Source organism: Jaculus jaculus, chromosome 16, assembly GCF_020740685.1.
Source record: "Jaculus jaculus isolate mJacJac1 chromosome 16, mJacJac1.mat.Y.cur, whole genome shotgun sequence".
In the NCBI taxonomy this organism is placed as follows: domain Eukaryota; kingdom Metazoa; phylum Chordata; class Mammalia; order Rodentia; family Dipodidae; genus Jaculus; species Jaculus jaculus.
In genome coordinates, this window is record NC_059117.1 from 25,429,144 (window position 1) to 25,450,283 (window position 21,140).

Genomic DNA, 21,140 nt, shown 5'->3' on the forward strand with positions numbered 1-21,140 from the left:
TAATGCAGCAAGCTGTTGCCACACGTGGGGGCAGCACCAGAACTGGAGAATCCCACAGATTGAGGGACGAGAGGTGTCACCCAGGGGTTCAAGGGCAAGGAGAACATGGGGAAGACCCTTCAATACACAAAGTGCTGGGAATGCAATAGTGAGTCACTGCAAGGTTGAATATGAGAGAAGAAATGTATTATCAGGAGCATCCGTCAAGAGGGTTTTGGCTTCAGCCTGAGCAATCAGAAGACTCACTGGAGAAGGGCTCCTGTGGCAGAAAGCTAAAGGGCCAACGGGACTCATGATGTCTCTGAAGCAAGGGCTCCACTAGCTGATTATCATGTGGGACCAGGTTGTTTGTCCCTTAGCCTTCAGAGATTGAGGGGCAGATACTCTCAGAAGATGCCACAAAAGGACCATGGCAACGAGAACATGCTCCACAGGCTGCTAGGAATTACTTAACCCAGTTGTCAACTGCCCACAGGCCAGCTCTGGGCTCTTGGACCACAGTGTGATCAGCAATAAAGCTGGACTTCAGGAAGACTCCTGGGAAGGCCTGGGCATTAGCAGAACAGGTACTGAGGCAGTGGAAGACCAGTACTGTCATGTCAGAAACTACAGATGTCACCTCTCCGCATCGCCTGACCAAAAGAAGAAATAATTTTGACCACAGGGACTGGAACACCATGATTGCAGTCTTTGTTGGGGGTGAAAGGATATAACCCCATTTCCACATTAGTCATCTTCTAAAGCTTCTAAATAGGTTTCAGTAATTACTGAATGACTGGCCGACTTTTCAGACTGAAATGCCATCTTTACCATTTACGGTTGGCAATGAAACAGCATGTCATTATAAGTTTTTAGGTTTATAGCTTTTTCTTTTAACTACTTGAAAAAGTAAAAAATAAAGTATAACCCACTACCTGAATGAACTATAATCACTTTATATTCAACAAGCACACTGGACTCCTCTCTGTAAGAATACATATATTTTTCTTAAAAGATTTTGGGGGATGGAGAAAAGGATTAGCAGTTAAGATGCTTGCCTGCAAAGTCTAAGACGTCATGTTCAAATTTCCAAGTCCCACGTAAGCCAGACACACAGTGATGCAAGCATGCAATGTCACACATGTACACAAGGGGGCAGATGCAGTTGGAGTTGGTGTGTAGAGGCTGATGGCCCTGGCACACACATTTTCTCTCTCTTTCTCAAATAAAATTAAAAAATTAAGTATTTTTTATGTACTAGCCATAATTACTTTTAAACAGCTTGTTAGAGAAAAAATATTCTAATTATAGGAAAAACACAATTCTTTCATATTTTCTCTGACACCTGCTCTACTTTATGCTTTTATAATCCTTTTGACTATGGCAAAAGACATCATATGTTCATGAAACTAAATCTCTTTAAATTTAAAAACAAGTCTTTTTCTCCTCCTAAAATTACTAACTCACTTCCTGAGTATCTTTAAAAGTTGCACATATGAATAGTCAAAAGCATATCACAACACAAGCTAATCTGAAGAAATGCATGTCTTGCAAAGCCCAGAGCTAGACAGCTGGTATAAAGGTCGAATATGAAGAGCTGACCCCAAGGTGGTATCTGGATTTGATTTCAGAGAGTGCAAAGTTTCCAGCATTAATCTTGATATTTACTAAGAACCGACATAAAAAATGAGCTCCCTTACTCATGCAAAGAATCCAATATATGTAGATCAGTGATTCTCAACCTTGACTGCACTTTATCACTACCAAGAGAGCCTACATATATTACATTCTATCTAAAACAAAAAACAAAAGAAAAAAAAAACATGGGCTATCCCATTTATCTGGTGCTAACTTTACTCTCCACTGGAGAATTTGTTTCTCTTTTTCAGAAAGACGCAGATCCTAAGGACAGAACCACCCCATCATACCTCAAAAGGGTTCCAGCTGAAACTAAGAATAATTGGCAAAACAAGAGTGCTGTTTTCTTGGTGAACCTGGTACCAGCACAAGGGTGAAGAGAACAGACACATAGAACACTCCACTCCTACCAAACCAGAGATCCAGAGACGCAGAAGCCCCCAACACCTCATCACTGAAGCAGAGCTAAAATGAACCCAACATGGTTCAGGGAAATTTGCAGAAGAGGGGGCAGAAAGAATGTCAGAGCCATACGTTAGGTTATGACACTGACACATTGCCTCCTACTCATAACTGATGGCTACACAATGCACACGACCCATATTTCACAACGAGGAGGGTCCCTGCAGAGGGAGGTGGTCAGGGAGGAGGCTAACGGTGGTACCACCTTGACTGTATTCACTGAGTACAAAACTAATAATAAAAAAATGTATGCCCAGGTCCCATCCTAGAGCAATTAAATGGGAATTTCTAGGGGGTTGGGATGTGTGTGTCCAGACAGCCTTTGTTTAAAAGTCCCCTAGGGGAAGGACAATAAGGGATGATAGTCACTGATGGCCATCATCTGCAGATCCGCAAAGCACAGCAGTCTGAAGAATGTGCTGCAGCGTCTTTGGAGTGACGACTTCCTGACCTGGACCACTGGTCTGTGCATGCATGCTGGGAATAAGCTGCCTGAGTCTAAGCTCTGTGCCTGCGACCTGGGCCCTTGCGCCTGGCATCCTCTAGCACTGCACTCGCCCTCGCCCTCTTCTCGCCCACCATTTCTTCCAGGGCTGGCATGGATTTGGATTTAAGTAGCATATCATTACTTGTTTATCATTTGGTAGTTTGCTGCTTTGGGGAAGTACTAAAAATGTCTTTGTGAAAACAGTACTGCCATCACAAAATTAAAAAGGCATGGGGGCTGGAGAGATGGCTTAGCGGTTAAGGTGCTTGGCTGTAAAAGCAAAGGACTTCAGTTTGATTCCCCAGGACCCATGTAAGCCAGATGCACAAGGTGGCACATGCATCTGGAGTTTGTTTGCAGCAGCTGGAAGCCCTGGTGTGCCCATTTCTCTCTCTCTCTCTCTCTCTCTCTCTCTCTCTCTGCCTCTTTCCCTCTCTCAAATAGATAATAAAATAAATATAAAATTAAAAAAGCATGCTCACACTTCAAGAGCTATAATTTGTAACACAGAGCCAAAAATCCATTTTGACATAATTCATGGCTACAAATACACCTAACTAGCTATGGGAAATGTTTAAGTGGACCTTTGATTAGGAGCAAAACAGATTGTTCCCAAAGACTCACTGCCTCAAACTTGAAAACTTCTTATGATGTGGTCATGACTAGATAAATAGTCTTCACCTAGGATTCTCAACACCAAGGCTACTAAGACTTTGGGTGGGATGCTTCCTTAGTGTGGGAGCAGTCTTGGGCTTTGTAGGGAGTTCTGCACCTTTCTCTGGCCTCTCCACACCCCCATCCATGTGGAAAAACCTGTCTTCAGACAACGTCAGACGGGTGGGGGGCATTAACTTCTCTTGGGAAGCACTGGCCTAGTCCACTAAGGACAGGTAACAAGACAACATGACCTTACAAATGCAAAACGTTCTTCTAAAGATAGTCTTCAGGCCCAATAACAAGAGACTCCAGCTAATTAGCTGATCTTTATAGTAGGACTGAGATGTGTGGCCTTTGGCACTACACCAACCTTCCTAAGTGGACATATGTTAACAGCCCCGAGGCTTAGCACTTTTCCTGCTTAGATGAGCATAATTAGGTGAGAAAGATCTGCTAACAGGGCTAGCAGAAATTGAAAGCAAGATTTTTTTTCCTAATGATACGATATGAATTTGGAACTTATTTTCCAAATATAACACAAAAAAGAAAGAAAGAATCCATTTGATCACCACACCATGATCCTTGACCCAAAGTGATAATGAACTGTCAACAAAAACAACAACATAGGATTGGTGATGGTATGTTCTAACTCTCACCGGTGAAGTCAAATATCATTTTTTTTTAAAAGACTAGAGTGAAAACCTGATGATTGACAGACAAAGACACAAACAGAAACTTAAGAAAACTAAAAGCTGCTTCAAAATCAGAACAGATCCTTATGAAGGTTATATGCATTGAGGTTCCTCTCCCAAACTATTATCTTTGTTTAAACATCATAAAACGCAATTGCTACTGAGAAATTTAGTTTTCATGAAAAATCATATGCTTTATTTTTCTCATTTATAAATGAAAACTTTGAACTAGAATCTGAGCAACAAAATTATGGCAATCAACCGCTCTTGTCTTTCTCAGCAACGGCAGACGTTGCTGCTCAATGAGAGCCTACATGAGGTTTCAGAATCCTAACACCACTGTGCTCCAGACAGCTCCCACCAATGAGATGACAGGAAATGCTGAAAGAGGTGAGATCGATTTGCCCCTCCACATGCAATGTTAAAGGAAAAGAACAGAAGACAAAGTGCAAATAGAAAGGCAAATTAGAGAAAACAAAATGCATTTGTGTCAGACATTATTAGTCATTTATCAAACAGTTGACATTGAATAATAAATCTGCAAGTTCAACTGTGTTCTGCTAAGGAGAAGTAAATGGGAATGTCACGTGGAACTTCTGGAGAGGCTCACTAACATAGCTCCGTCACTGACAGAAACCTATGTGCTTCCAACTGCCTGGAGTATGGAAGAAAGGGCTACAATCCTCGTAGCTATCTCACACGTTGAGGGGTTCTTGATGTTGGAGGTCGAGCACTACATAGTAAAAACCTGTACCCTTTGCACACAACGAAGCCACCAACCAACTCAGAGCTCGAGATTTAAATTTCTATCATGTCTACGCTGCTAACTCTCATCTCATTAAAAACAGCCAAATCTAATCCCGAGATTTGTCATAGATGATCTCAACTATTCTTGCCATGTTGCCTTTCTAATGAAAATAAACCAAAGATGAGAAAGTACTGAAAATTAACTATTTGGGTGTTTTTTTCAATTATTATTAGTCAAGGAGAGATGGTCATAACAAAAATCAAGAGAATTATTTTACTAAGGAGTAGATGGAAAAACTGAGTCTCAATGAGATTAAATCATACATCCAAGAGCACAGAGCTGATAGAGACTGAAATCTAATTGTTTGGAGCCACAATTCATAGTATAGTCATAATAGCATAATGACTTCAAAAATATTGACTACTTATTATACTTTGCCCTTTTTTTTTTTTTTTTTTTTGGTTTTTTGAGGTAGGGTCTCACTCTAGGCCAGGCTGACCTGGAACTCACTATGGTGTCTCAGGGTGGCCTCAAACTCATGGTGATCCTCCTACCTCTGCCTCATGAGGGCTAGGATTAAAGGCTTGCGCCACCACGCCCAGCATTGACTACTTATTATAATGAAGCACTGGGCATGATTGTGTTGAGCATAACAGAGGGAACAGAATATGTATGTAACTTGAAGATTACTACTGACAGTTGTTTCAGAGATGAAATATAACGTGCAATAGATTAAACTAACAGTAAAGATGTGACATTACAGAATGTGATTGATGCAAAAAGGTGAGAAGATGTTAACTGAGAAGTGAACTACATTCACTGGATTTGTTTTCTGTGCAAGGAAGTACTGGGGATTGAGCTTTGGAGTTTTCTCATTTGTTCCCTCCTCCTCCTCCTCCTCCTCCTCGGTCCTACTCCAACCACTTAAAAAAAAAAAAAAAAAAAAAAAAAAGAAAAGAAAAAAGACATAGCAGCTGCTCTGCTTAGTGTGGAGGCCAGAAAGGAAAATAGCAGGAAATACTCTTCCCAAGAAGTTCTGTGTAAGGTAAAGGCAGCCTCTGCAGCATAAAGAACAGACAATCTGATGGCGATCTAACTTCTCAAGAGGATCAGCTCCCTTGATGGAATTGAGGATGCTTTTCCCACAGAAGTTTTCAGATGTGATGGATCATCTTCAGGGAAGAGTATCTCACTACTCTCAGGAAAAGTATGGAAAGCCACTCCAAAGAAACAAGCTACTCTTTCAGACAGGGCCTCCATCTAGGAACAGTATGGCCTGATGCAGCCCTTCCCAGTCACCTTCTTCTCTAATCTGAGGGTTGAGTGAGCTGAGTCAATATCAAGAAAACAGGAAGATGCTACATATGCGTTTGAGAACACAAGGATGGCTCTGAAGGCAGATAGAACTATTTGGGGGCAACCTAGATGCTTAAGGAAAATCTGACTTTAACCTACTGGCTAAAAAAAAAAATCTTAATGTCACTTAAAATCATAGGTAATGTTATGATGAGTAAACTGTTCAAATATTTTAGAGTGATCAATGGGCTTCAACATTTAGAATTAGGCTGGGACCAGAGGATGAATTTAAGGCCAGCAGTTGATAGTCAAAGAGACATTTTTGCAAGTTAGTATATATGACACTAATAAGGGGTAGGGCTGGAGAAATGGCTTAGTGGTTAAGGTGCTTGCCTGCAAAGCCAAAGGACCTCAGTTCAATTCCCCAGGACCCACGTAAGCCAGACGCACAAGGTGGCGCATGCATCTGGAGTTTGTTGGCAATGGCTGGAAGCCCTGGTACACCCATTCTCATTCTCTGTCTCTCTCTCTCTCTCCCTCTTTCTCTCGGTCTGCCTCTTTCCCTCTCAAATAAATAAATAAAATTTTTTAAAAAATAATAAGGGGTAAACATGGCTGAATACTATTAGTTGTCCAGAAACACAATACATATGACCTTTAAGCATTTCACTAATCTATGAAATAATATAAAGACTTGCAAAAGAATTTAAAATTGTGGATTTTCTAGAACCTGCAGATTTAGGGTCCAGTGGAGAACTTCATGTCATTCTGAGCCCGGGAAAATGCTTCATTACCATACTTGGGGCAGGGTCACCTCGACTTTCAAGTCTCTTTATTCTTCAAATGAAACTTGGAACATCCTGTTCTTATAATCACATATGAAGAGTGCTATGGAAACCACAAAATTAGAAGTGAGCCCCATGTTCTATGAACCTACCAGTCGGTACAGCTCAGTGATGCTGATGTCCTCAGGGTCCACCATTGCATATTCCTTCCTAGGCACCAGGTCCAGGCCCAGCTGTCTACAAAACAAGTTGCAAACATTTGGGAGAGAAGTTACCTCTAGGGAATACATGAAGGACAATGTTTTTACTACACTGTCTTTAACTCTGATTTATCAATCACCATGCCTCCTTCTTGTATGACTTGTTTCTGTGGTCAGTTTGGACAAGTTACGAGGTGGGGCAGCACTTGAAGAGCAGCAAATGAGTGCAAATCAAGAGGGATGGTTGATGCTCTCAATAGAACACTCTGGCCAGTTGGTGATATATATGGTATGGAGTCTTTAATACCCCACAAATTTTCATTAAATAAACCAAGCAAACAATGAAAGAAAGACTTCTACACTGGAGTAGAGTAGAAATGAGAGTTAGAAATAATTTGGTTATTAGATAACTGTGTTGGGAAGTCTGGCCTCTAGGACTTGATCTATGTGGGATTCTCAGCTCTGAATGGGACATCTATATCACCCCAATTTCTACCCCCTACACACACCAAGGGAATGTTGTAGAAGAGGAGGCAAAAGAAGGGAAGAGCATAAAGAAAGGGTAGAGTGCCGTGAAGTGCTGTCCTTTTAGTATAGAATTCCTAGGAGGTGTGGTTACCTGCCCAAGTCCTAACCAAGATTGATATAAGTGTTAGAATTCCATCATGGAGGGCCAGGGGTTCAGAGAATTCTATACTTCCCTGAGGATTTATGAGTGGTTAGTAGTTGCTGGGGGTGAGAGAGGCGTTTTCTTCAGTGGTATTGCCACTAGCAAGTTGCCCAGTTCTTGCAAGCAACACTTCATGTTCTGTAGGTAACTACCTAAACTCATTAGTTCATTTAAAAAAGAAAAGAAAGAAAGAAAACCAGGCGTGGTGGCACATGCCTTCAACCCCAGCACTTGGGAGGCAGAGGAAGGGAGATTGCCATGAGTTCAAGGCCACACTGAGACTACATAGTGAATCCCAGGTCAGCCAGAGGTAGAGTGAGACCCTATCTCAACGACCCCCACCCCCAAAATGGCATGCAGAGTTAACAGTTAACACTTGTCCCATTGAAGTCCTTGTCACTGGTCATTCATGGAGAGTTCTAGTGTTAGTCACTATGAGAAAATGTAAAGGCAGGAGAATTGGAGCTGCATAGCTTAGGTTGGGCTGGTAAAGTGACTTAATACCTTGGGTCAGGTGTCATTGTAGTCAACATATGGCTTTGCTGCATTAAGGCTGGGGTTCCATCAATGTCAGAGATATCAAGTAAGGTGACTGATTTAGGATGTCTTACTATGGGCAGGAGACACACCCCTCTAGGGAATCTACTGAGTAACACAGATATCAATGTCATATAACTCCATGTCCTTAAGGATCCACAGGCATACTGATAGCTTTTCATGCCTTTGGTAATGCACCTCAGTTAGAGCTTGACCAAAGCCAAAAGGCCCTCTATGAGACTTGCCTCCACTACCATACTGTACTCCTCATGCTAAGTTCCCTGAGAGTAACTTATTCTGTATCCTTTTCTCAGTCTCTCTAATGCGGAAACCTTCCGGCATTGCACTTCCAATAATGGAGCCATAGCGTTCTTACTTTCAGAATAAAAGAAGAAGAATCCTGACACTCGATATCCTCCTGAAAAATTTCATTAAAGTTTCATAAATAAAATTTATTAATCTAACAACTACTTTAAGCCAAGCATTGCCTAGCCACCCTGAGAAACATTCGTTCTTAAAATTAGAAGACTGTCACTTGAAAGCACGAACAGTCTTTCAGATAGTAAAATGCTTCCTCAATTTTCCTAAATCATGTTTGACTCATTAATGTACTCAAAGAAACCACACACCCATTCTCTCAGTTGAACTTTCAAATCACAATAAGCACAACCATTTATTCTCAAATTTCCCATGTCCTCTGTTGAACACCTTACTAGGCACTCAAGTAGAGTCTTTTCCTATTCTCCATCCCGTCAGAGAGTTAGCACACCATAGTGACATCACACATTTGACACATGGTCTATGTCATTGACGAAAGATTAGTTAGTGAAGGAAAGAGTATGCAGTCACATGGGAAATCAGTGTCTGCCTCAGCCAAAGCTTCTATGAAAAGCTGCCTGACCCACACTCTCTCCGGGGAAAGGCGAGACAGAGGCAGTGCTCATGGGACTGTCGCTCCTTCATGAAGCACACCTGACTGGCCCTCACTTGGGCACCTGACTAATGAACAAACAAGCCATAGCTGGTCAGCAGTTAATGGGAGGCTGGCATAAAACACTCAGTGCAAATAGGACTAATCATCATTGATTGCCAATGATGCTCCATTGTGAAGGAGAACCTGGGAGTTTAGACATCAGTCATATGACATGAGGAAACAAACAAAAAGTCTTTGAAGGGTAGCTCACCTACATCACTGTAGGATGATAAAGACAAACCCCAGTTGTGCACAAGACCTTCCTGGGCTGGCATGCCAGGGAATTGGTGCTCTGTTATCAACTTATACAAGGTTCTTATCTTAGAGTTCCCGTTGCGTGAAAAGAGCCCTATCGGTTGCTATGTGGTTTCGCAAGGTTAGGAGAGCCAAGATGGAAGAAACCAAATCGAATATGGGAAACCAGGAGCCAGGCAGGCTGGAAGGGTCAAATTTGGTATTGGACAAACCCATTCTTGTTTTACAGAATCTCAGGAGATGAAAGAATATCACAGAACTCTCCAGGTGACAGAAACCCACACCATGACACTCATTCTGCACCCCAGGGGCAGTTGCATTTGGCTAACTCCATGAGGAAACAAGGGCTCAGCTCCTTCTCCACTCAAGTTTCTGACATCCGGGGAGTTTCTCTCAATGCCTCAGCAATCTGACACGCAACTGGAGATGGAACACACCCTTAACTGAGATTCAGACAGAGATTTATGTGCTCATGGGTATTCTTCAGTACAATTTGATCTAATTTAAGAGGCAAGAGAATTATCTTAACTTCTTTTCCACTTAACACTTCTCAGTAAGGGAATAAATTTATACTTAATGGAATGAAATAAGTGCATAATCTCCATGCTGTAAATTATTCTTAAATAGGCATCAATAAAATTCAAAGGAAACAGAATGAGAGCTAGAAAATTCATGAATCTGAGGATGATTTAAATAAATCACACTGTTCATTTTTGTGCATCAATGTTTTACCAACTTACTGTAAATTAGCCATAAAGCGGCTCAAAGTACAAGCTAGAACTCATGTAAGTCAAAACCCGAGTCATGATTCAGTCATAATTAACGATTGTCCATTTATCCCTCATTCCCCTCATTCATTCTATCTTCTTCATTAAATTGAAAAGGCATCATTTTATTGCCTATACGACAATTCCATGATATTTTTGATAAGCTAGCTTGATCCAACATCCTCTTGACTATAAACTAGTCGACATTTAAATAAGGAGCAGCATAGTGACCAAAATCAATTATAATTCAGTGAAAAGTCAAAAGGTTTTCCAAAATAAGAGTAAGGTCACAGTAATGTCAAAACAAGGTCAAAGTAAGGTCAGGCTCCAACGGCCCATAGGGCTGTGCCTCCCAGGACCATTCCACTACACACAGCAAGAGTCAACCCCAAGATGGGCAAATCTGAGCTGCTAGAAGTCACACAGTGGTTCAGTAGACCACCCAACAGCTGCAGCAGCCCTGGGACTTCTTGTTCACCTCACTCATTTGAAAGAGGAGGTTTCAGAAATTTGCTTCTGACTTTTCAAAAGGTAGAGTCCCAAGGTCAATGCTCTTCTTACCATCCTACACTTGTACTTGCTTTATTTCTTACAGCAATGAATCTTCCAGGAATAAAGAAGTTGTGCCATTTTATTCACTATGTAAACATTAGTGGCATATAATGTTCAACAAGATATCACAAGTACTTTGGGTGAGATGGAGTTTTTAACCCTTCTATCAGGTCCATGTACCCTTTGAACATTTGGGCAGGAATCAAGTGTACCTTCAGAGAAGTTCCTGGAGGGCCATTAACTCTCTACTTTCAAATGTTTTTTTCTGAATTCAGAACGAGGCAATTTATCCATGGGTTCTTTCTTACCATTTTTTTTTTTCTTTTTCTTCTATTGAACCAAGATTCTTTAAAGGTCAAAAAAGGAAGTGGAGACCTTGTATGCATGACCTTGAAGGTTATTAAGGAAGTATTTCATTGCCTTAGTCTTAGGCTGTATGCAAACCTAGATTCTTAGACAAAGTTGGTTTATTCTTACTCCTCGGTCCTACATTAATATGCATACTTAATATGACATCAGCACTGGTCAGAATTTTTTGTGATTAGATTTATTGTTCAAGTGCTTGGCTGTGACTTTAAGTAAGCCCTCCCCATTTTAATTTAAAAGTAAATTTCATTCAAAAACAATTCTTATATGAATTCTCCCAAGCAGCTATGTCTTCCAAATGGCTAAAATGTCAGCACAGGACTAATCCGCACAGTAATAAAAGGCCCCTGTGGCACACTTGTCACTTTCAGCACAAGCTAAACATCAGTGTCCCCCTCTGGATTACCCTGGGGACCTGTGCCGTGGTGTGGAAGAGGCATACATTACCCTGGGGACCTATGCCACGGCGTGCAAGAGGCATACATTAAAAGTATATAGACATGCCAGACCTAAAGTGTACTGGATAAGCAGAAACCATTCTGAATTAGTCCCCAAGACCACTTCATTTCCTGTGGTCACAGGTACACTGTCATACCACACAGGGCACTTGGCATTAAACATCTCAGTGCCTGCACCGGACCTACAGCAAATGTCTTCTGGCTCTATCTATGGCAGTCCACACACAGCGTCAGACGAGCAGGGGATCTCCGTATGATTTCTTCCACGCTACTGCCACATCCTGGATCCCCCCCCCCCATGTCCCTACGACGGTCAGCACTTACTCATTGCCCCAGTCAAGGCGGGCAGTAATGTGACGTTTTACGTCCTTCATACGGTCATGGGTAAGATGGCCGACCAGCACCTGCCGCCGCAGATCCAAGATTTCATTCATGATGTGCCACAGCCGGTGGAAGAGGTCGCCTTCATTTCTCTAAGAAAGAAGCAAGTGGAGACATTTGGTAGCTGGTCCTCTTGCTGAGTTGGGAGGTAAACGAAGAAGAAAGGGCCAAGTCCTAACCTCCCTTGCTGTAGCCAGCTGCTCTATCAACAGACCCCCATGCTTAGCCTCAAACTCCCCTGTTATTCTAAAGATTTTCCTCCCAGTTTCACAATGCTGCCCTCCTATCCCAGAACCGAGCATTGACTTCTCAAGCTCTCCATGGCAGACCCTGTGTTTGTTGTCCATATTTCTTCCAAACCAAGGCTTGACCCAGTCTCTGCTTTGAGTACACTGCCTTGCTTTCCACTTTGAGAGCTCTTTTCTTTAGCTCCATCTAAACTCTGCTGTCTTTTGAGGCCTGGCCTGACTTGCCCCTCGGTCAGGAAATCTTCTCTGACAAATTCTTGTCTCTCTTCTCGGAGCTGCGGCTGCATGAAACCAGCACCATGACAGAAAACACTGTTTCTTCCATGTTGGCCTCAAGGCCTTATCAGATCTCAAAATTGGAAACACAGTGAGCTGTTGAACTCATAAACTGATTAGTTTTCACTGCGTTTGTCTGTTATTCAGACCTCTAAAAATAGTGTGCTCTTTCTTACTTTTCAAAACTTTAAGTCATATAGAGTCAAGGCATTCTTCTATGACAGTCATGAAGGTCTGTGGTTTAGTGAAAGGAAGATGGGTTCAAGTTCTAGATTCAAATCTGGATATTGCTACTTAATAGTTTAGGATTATGAATTTTCCTACGATCAGTAAAACAGGACAGTATTCTCTTTCTGCAAGGTTACCTGATGGACCAGTGATAATGTGTGTGGAAACAGCCTCACAATACAAAGGTAAACAGAATCAGCTTGAGAATCCAGTGACCCTAACCTGAATTTCGGCTTCACCATTTCCAGCTAAGAACACCCTGGAAATTCATGAATCTCTTTATGTTTTCTCCTCTGTACAAAGGATATTATAGAGCCTACTGGATAGATCTGTTATGAAGAAAGATCAGTTAATATATTCAAACTCTGAGCACAATGTCCGGATCACAATAAATAAGATGTTCTTAATGCCTGTAACTTGAGACTTGGTCCATAAAAACCCTCCACAAATACCACTACTTTAACCAAACCAAAAAATATAAATCCTATCCCATGGAAATTAGGGTGACCTTTATGTAATCATCTCCCACCTTTCCTAGCCAAAAATAATCAATAAACTGCATGAATAGTGCTATGGAACTATTGATGTTCTCATCCATCTAAAGATCTCTAGAGCTATAAGATACGCAAATATAATGTTCTATGTGATAGAAAAAAAATGTAGCTGTTTTAACAAACAGTGGTGTGTTTTCCGCTTCATCAATACCTGATGTCTTGAGGAGGGTTGGTGAATGTGCAGATCAGATATACGTGTGTGAGAGAAACAAGAAGCATGCTCCGGGAAGCCACCCTCGATCCTCTGAGGCATAGATAATCTCACTCTCATCTAAACTCCTAATGCACCCTATGGAGCCTGGCTCCCATTACTGCTTGCTTTCCTCATGTTGTGCACTCCCCTGCAAGCCAATACAGGGGAACCGCAGCACAGAATTCCTGTAACCAACAGCTCAGGGCCTGGAAGCACCCATCCACAGGGCTGTGCCTGACTTCTGTAGCCCCCACAGGTGGATCACGACTGACTCTGTTGATTGATAGGTGCTATTTTTTGTGTACCTCGAGAGGACAGTCCAGCTTAGCTGATAAAAACAAATAAGCAGAAAGAAACATTTGAGGATATCAGTGGTAGGAAGGAAAAGTCCACAGAGTAAAAAAAAAAAAAAATTACATAAGGAAGTTTTTAAAAGCAGTCAAATCTCATGCAGCAAAGGAGAGAAGCGGCCTCCTGTGACAGTGAGGTCATGTTACTTCGCATGGGGAAACATTTGCTTAGTACGATAAACTGGATTTTATGTTACCTCAAATGAAAAGGAAATGCTGAGATGAGAAGGAAGAAAGATCCTTTAAGAAAATGGAAATTATTGGCTTTGAAGATAGTTTGGTCGGTAAAGTGCTTGTCTTGAAACCATGAGGACCTCAGTTCAATTCCCAGCACTCAAGTTCAGAAGCCAGGGGCAGTGACAGGCACTTGTAATCCCAGAACTGGGGACGTGGAGACAGGCAGATGTCTGAGGCTCACTGGCCAGCTAGTCTTGCCTAATTGGTGAGTTCTAGGATGGTGACAGACTTTGTCTTAATAAAAAAGAAAAGAAAAAGGTAGGCGGTACCTAAGGAATAAAACCTGAGGCTGTTCTCTGACCTCCACAAACATCACATACATGGGTACTCAAGTGCACATGAACATGTATGCATGTGCGCGTGCACACACACACACACACACACACACACACACACACACACACACACACACACTGAACATGAGCTGTTTAGCTAGCTTCCTGTACAGGGAAGAAAATCCAGGAAGAAATATAGTTATCATGCTGTAGACCTGGTCATGAAATTTGCCTTGCTACTGTGACAAGGACCCCAGTGTGGTGGCTAATGCCTGGAATCTCAGCACTTGGGAAAGTGAGGCAGGATTGTTCTGAGTGCAAAGCCAACCTGAAATACAACGAGTTTCATGTCAGCCAGGGCCACACTATGAAATCCAGTCTCAAGATAAGAAGAAAAAGAGAAGAACACACATCTGACTAGACATCTAGTTATAACATGATCCTAATAAAGTCCTGGATTTGAGGACTGGAGCTGCAGTGCCATTAGTAGAGTGCTTGCCCAGCATTTAGGACGTTCTGGGCTCTATCCTCAGCAGTGCATGAAACTGGCTATGGTGGCATATGCCTCTAATCCCAGTACTCTGGAGGCAGAAGCAGAAGTTCAGTACCACTCTCAACTTCATACTGAGACCCAGGCCAGCCTAGGCTACATGAGGCCCTGTCTCAAAAAAGAGAGAGAGAGAAAGACTGAGAGAGAGAAAGAAACAAAATTTAATTTGAAAAAAAATTCCTGCAACATATCAACAATGCAGAAAACAATTATGTGTTCCTATTTTAGACAATGAATGAGGGTTTAGTTGCTTTGAAATGAAAGGAGCCCAGGTTTTGGCAGCTGCAGACCTAGATTTCCATTCAGGCTTTATTGCTTAGTGTAGAACTCTGGATAAATCATCTTTGATAAGATTCAAGAATAAACCCTACCTGGCAGAGCCCCAGGGAAAAGAGCTGTAAAATAGCTCAGGGCCTGCACAGAAGCATTTGGTTAAAAAAATATATATTGCATTTCTCTTAAATTTTTTGTAGTTATATTGCTGATATTTTATTAACTGATCTTTTAAAGGTTACAACTTAGGCCCTTACCAATGTTATTTAAAACAGCAGTTAGCATTTCTCAAGTATTTACCATGTACTTTTTTGCTAAATGTCTGCATGTATTATCTCATACACTGTTTGCAGTCTGCCTAGCTACCAGAAAATAAATGTTTTCTATCACGGTGGCATTCAAAAGAAGTATAAAACCCATGCTCAGTGGTCATAAAGATCACAAGAAAACAGTAAGATCTACATTCCTGATTCCCCATGAAGACCCACTGACTTATAGCAGGCACTCAAGTATTTGCTGATAGTTTTTCATGTTCCCATATTTCTCATGCTAATTCTTTAACAAAGAAAATTGTGTTATTAAAAGCTACTTACCACGTAGAGCTGTTTCCACATGGTCCCCCAGTCTCGTAATGTTGATGTCATTTCTGTGATAACAGAGTCTTCAGTGGGAATAACCATTTCAAATTGCCTGTGAAATTAAAAAAGAATAAAACATATACATAAATACCATAGATAACAACCATGTTTCAAATGCCTTAGGAGACAAGGTAGGCAATGCAGCTGTCATTTTCAGTTCAGTGACCAGACCCAGGGTCTTCCTGTGAGTGTGCGTGAGGAACGCGATGGGGTGGATAGCCACCTCACCCAGGCCAAGAGCCAACAGTGCAATGGAGAAGGTATTCTACTCGGCAACAGTCAGACAACTAGGAAACAACCCTAACTTCTACAGCGCTAACTCACCTGTTACATGAAGTCACCAGGCTGCACAGACTCTGCAGCGGCTTTTGCAATACTAGTTCTATGAACAGAGAACTTAAACCTGTCAAAGGAACACTGTTCAGCCATCAGTACACTGATTACTGTGAACCTGTAACTAACCTGAACCGACACACTAACCAGCATTCACGTGAGCTTATTAGTCCTTCATTTATTTTATCTGGAACAGGGCCATGGAAAATGATTAGTTCTGATAGTATACAGCACAGTAATTGAGGGCGTAAGACAACACTATCCCAATATGTCTGTCTCTATGTTTAGGGGAACAGTCTTCCCATCTCTTCTCTAAAAGCCAGAAACTAAGCCTGGAAAATACAACAGAATTTGATGAAGGCAAGGAGGGGAAATATTTAGTTAGTCCTTTCGTATCTTGTCTTTTTATCACTAGTTGTTTTTTTTAAGATCCTTCCTAGTTTTGGACAGGTTCAAGTAGTTACATGGCTATTATCATCACAGCACCTCAGAAGAAAGCTATCTATGATATTGATGGGCCTATTTCCTTTATTTCAATTTCTTTTTCTGAAGAACAACATCTAATATATAAAAGGTAATGACCTATTAAACACTGAACCAGGTTGTCTCGACGATCAAAAGAAATTACTTCTTAGCATGAGGTTAATGACTGCTCTATAGTTCCTTTTTTGATGTTATGTCCAAAGTGTACATAATTGTTTTTGGAAATTTTTCTTAATAGAAATACTGAAAATAAAAGCTTGCCTTGATTCATTCCTTAATAGAGTTCAATCTCCTTATTTCACATTGTTGCCGAAATACCTATCCCATGAATGGTTCCCTTCTTTCTAAAGTACAAGTGTAGCTGAAAATGCAAAGCTGGGATTTAAAACTAGAAAAAAAAAAAGGAAACAGTACATACGAATGGCGGTAGGCACAAACCCTTTTTAAAATAAGGCTACAAGTGACACTTTCCAACAACTGAGTATTTATTTTGTTTCTGAAGCAGCTATTAAACTTTAAATGATGAATATGTGAACAGAGATCATAAAATGATCCTATACGAGGCCAAAGAGGGAACAATGAATTTCCGGGAACACTTGACATTATATTCTACATTTAAAAAGTAAGATGACCTCAGCAAAAATTAAGCAACATGATAGTGGGTTACTATTCAGACAAGCTTTTAATTTAAAGACCCTCATCATCTTATTTTGTTCTGGTGACCCAGGAGAGAACATATTGACAATTCAAATATGTGGAAAGTTGATGTAGCCATTGCCCAGGGAAAATGTAAAATTTTAAGCACAAAGTCATCATTCTAGGCAGGGCAGCTACCTCATATTAATTATAAAAAAAAAAAAAAACCAAATTGGTGTTCAAATTATATGTCATAAGTAACTGACCTGAAATTACACTGCATTCAGTTGAGGATGGACTTTGCAGCAATTTTATCCTACCAGTCCTCCAGCTTGCAAGTTTGCTTTTAAAAAGGTAATATTAAAATCTCACAGTTTTCTGTCTGGGAAGACAATCATCTGGCATTATGTATCCTCAAATGTGTGCGGGCCAAGGTTGTTATTCTTTTAACAGTCCCAGAACTATGATTCTGCACCGACTGCAGGTTATCTCTATCAGAAAATAGAGCCTGTTCCCCCGGAGCCCTCCTGCTGCACAGACATTCATGCAGTCTCAGGCAGAGGACCTACACGTCTCGAACTGGCACAACCAGATTCTGGGACACTTTTATGCAAATTTACACTTTTGGGGGGCTCCTAGAATAGGGGATATATACCTGCTATGAAAGAAAAGGGGGACTGGAGAGAGATGGATTAGTAGTTAAGGCAGTTGCCCGGGAAAACTAAAGACAAAGGTTCTATACCCCATGACCCATGTAAAGCCAGAGGCACAAGATGGTCCATGCATCTGGAGTTCGTTTGCAGTGGCTAGAAGTCCTGGTGTGCCCATTCTCTCTCTTTCATCTGCCTCTTTTTCAATAAATAAATAAATAAATGGATGAAAACTTGTAATAAAAAGAAAAGAATTAGGGCTGGAGAGATTGCTTAGTGGTTAAGATACTGCCTGTGAAGCCCAAGCACTCAGGTTCAATTCCCCAGTTCCCATGTAAGCCAGATGCAAATGGTGGTACATGTATCTGGAGTTCATTTACAGTAGCTAGAGGTACCAGCACACCCATTCCTTCTCTATCTGCCTCTCTCTCTCTCAAATAAAAAAATAAATATAAAATACAGAATTTTTTTTTAAAAAAGAACTATACTTTTTTAAAAAAGCAGAAAGAAGGTTTCTATTTTAAAATGATGTTACATTCCAACTCTGCGAATAAATGGAGTGCCTCCTGGCATGATTTCTGCTAGTGTAACCTTCCTGGTATTCCAGGTTGGGTTTGGGATAAAGGCAGCAAAGAGGATGGGAATGCAGGGTTTTGGTGGACACTTTAATGGCTGAGGCTAGATGCCTGAGTTTTCACAATGCCCTGCCCTGCCCAGCCCAGCAGGATGGAAAGATTAGAACAAGAACTGATTCCAGTTAAGTCCTGAACTGGTTTACCTGAAGGGGGCTGGACAAGACACTAAGATAACTCTAGATTAACTGATAACTCTACTTGCTACTTCTAGTGCTTTATAGCTACACAGAATTTCCTAACCATTTATTAAAAGATTACTGGTAGGGCTGGAGAGATGGCTTAGCAATTAGGGCACTTGCATGAACAGCCAAAGGACCCACGTTCAACTCCCCAGGACCCAGGTAAGCCAGATGCACAAGGTGGCACATGCATCTGGAATTCATTTGCAGTTGCTTTAGGTCCTGACACACCCATTCTCTTTCTGTCTCTCTCCCTCTCTCAAATAAAATAGATAATAATTATTTTTAAAAACCCTGTCATTTAAAAATAAAAAAGACTACAAGTATCAATGTTAAGTATTAGTATTAGAAATACTCCATGGAAGCGGGGCGTGATGGTAAATGCCTCTAATCCCAACACTCCAGAGGCAGAAATAGGAGGATCACTGTGCGTTTAATGCCAGCCTGCACAACAGAATGGATGCAGGTCCGCCTGGGCTAGAGTGAGACCTTACCTCAAAACACCCCCCACACACACACTCCAAAAAAGTAAACAAGACAGAGAGAGAGAGAGAGAGAGAGAGAGAGAGAGAGGGAGGGAGAGACCTTTAACTTACTATTTTGGGAAATTACTAATATTAATAGTAGTGCTTATAAGTAGCTGACATATATAAGATACATATGATAATTGTCTCCTATATTCTTTAACTTTTATCCATATGGTAAAAATTCAAAGACTTGCAGAAATTCTTTATTTTTTTCTGATTTATTTTTATTTATTTGACAGAGAGAGAGAGAGAGAGAGAGAATGAGAATGGGCGCTCAGGGCCTCCAGCCCCTGCAAATGAACTCCAGACGTGTATGCCCCCTTGTGCATCTGGCTAACATGGGTCCTGAGGAGTCGAGCCTCGAATTGGGGTCCTTAGGCTTCACAGGCCAGCACTTAACCGCTAAGCCATCTCTCCAGACAGACTTGCAGAAATTCTTTCACTGAGCAAACATCTAATACCATACCTTTAAAGAGAGTGGATGTACAAATCATCCATTTGAATAACATTCTTGGAATCTGCATGGAAAATAACCCCAACCTATGCTCATGCAAACACCCCAATTAAGCACAGAGGAATGGACATACATATAGGACACCCAAGCAGAAGAGAGACTAGGTGAGGAAAGGCGATTCAGAGGGAGAAACACAAGAGAAGGTAATAAGTGATTATGGTTAAAATAATTATATACATATGTAAAAATTGTCTAGAAGTAAATTTGAGGGGCTGGGAACATGGCTCAATGGATACAGTGCTTGCTGCCAAGTTGAGACTGATCCCCAGACACCACATAAAGAGCTGGATGCTATGTTATGCTTCTATAATCCTGCATGCTGACAAGCAGCGAAGAATAGAGAATAGAGGTGTGAGAACACAGAGCAAGACACCCTGCCTCGAATGAATGGACAGGCAAGGATCGACCCAAAAGTTGTCCTCCGACCTCCATGTGCACCATGGCCTGTGCACAACAACACACAAGAATCAGTGATAACAAATTTAAAAATTTAATTAAAATTTGAGGATATTTATTGTGCTTTAATATTTTATATAACAAATTATGTTTACGGCTATTTGAGGAATATGTAATTTCTATGACTGAATCTATATTTTCTGATCATAAAATGAAAATTACACAATAACTCAAGGAAGATTGCTTTGGACATCGTCACCAAATGTTTGCATCAAAAATCCATCTTAAGCCAGATTTGGTAGTTCACACCATTTTTTTCCAGTAGTTATGAGGCTGTAATTGAAGGATCCCCATGAGTTTGAGGCCAGCCTGGGACTAAAAAATGAGTTCAGGTCAACCTGGGCTAGAGTAACACTCTACCTCAAAAAAAAAAAAAAAAAAAAATCCACCTTATAACAATAGATGTACTTATGGTAATTATTTAACCAGGCAAGATCTACTGTTTTACTCTATAGTATCTTTTTTTAAAAATTTATTTATTTATTTATTTGAGAGAGACAGACACAGAGAGAAAGGTAGAGGGAGAGAGAGAGAATGGGCGCGCCAGGGCTTCCAGCCTCTGCAAACGAACTCCAGACGTGTGTGCCCCCTTGTGCATCTGGCTAACGTGGGACCTGAGGAACCGAGCCTCGAACTGGGGTCCTTAGGCTTCACAGGCAAGTGCTTAACCGCTAAGCTATCTCTCCAGCCCCTCTATAGTATCTTAATGACTGATATCTAACAGCTGCTTACAATCAGTTTAAACGCAAACTGGGAAATACTTTTAAGTATAGTCCTAAATGGTCAAAAAACTGAATCCAACAAAGAATCACATAAATGATATTCTTTAAACAGGATAATTTATGAGGTGGTCACATGAAGACATGGTATTACACTCACTTAGACAAAATACATACTTTGTTTCTTATAACCAGCAGCCAATGAAGGAAATGCCTGGGTTTTGAGATGACATGACTGGGCGGATCTGCCTGCCTTCCTCTGCTCAACAGCAGGAAACTAAAA

The 21,140-nt window shown here is 41.1% G+C and overlaps 1 protein-coding gene across 5 annotated transcripts in view; it reads right to left on the minus strand.

The window, feature by feature from the left end:
• Dock4 (dedicator of cytokinesis 4) overlaps window positions 1-21,140 on the minus strand; it is a 478,789-nt gene that overhangs the window by 236,379 nt on the left and 221,270 nt on the right. For all 5 annotated transcript variants that reach the window (XM_045135544.1, XM_045135547.1, XM_045135546.1 and 2 more), the window contains exons 5-7: window positions 15,681-15,777; window positions 11,847-11,995; window positions 6,897-6,981 (exon numbers count right to left, since the gene is read on the minus strand). In XM_045135544.1, coding sequence (XP_044991479.1) covers window positions 6,897-6,981; window positions 11,847-11,995; window positions 15,681-15,777 — 331 coding nt within the window. The remainder of the gene's footprint in view (window positions 1-6,896; window positions 6,982-11,846; window positions 11,996-15,680; window positions 15,778-21,140) is intronic.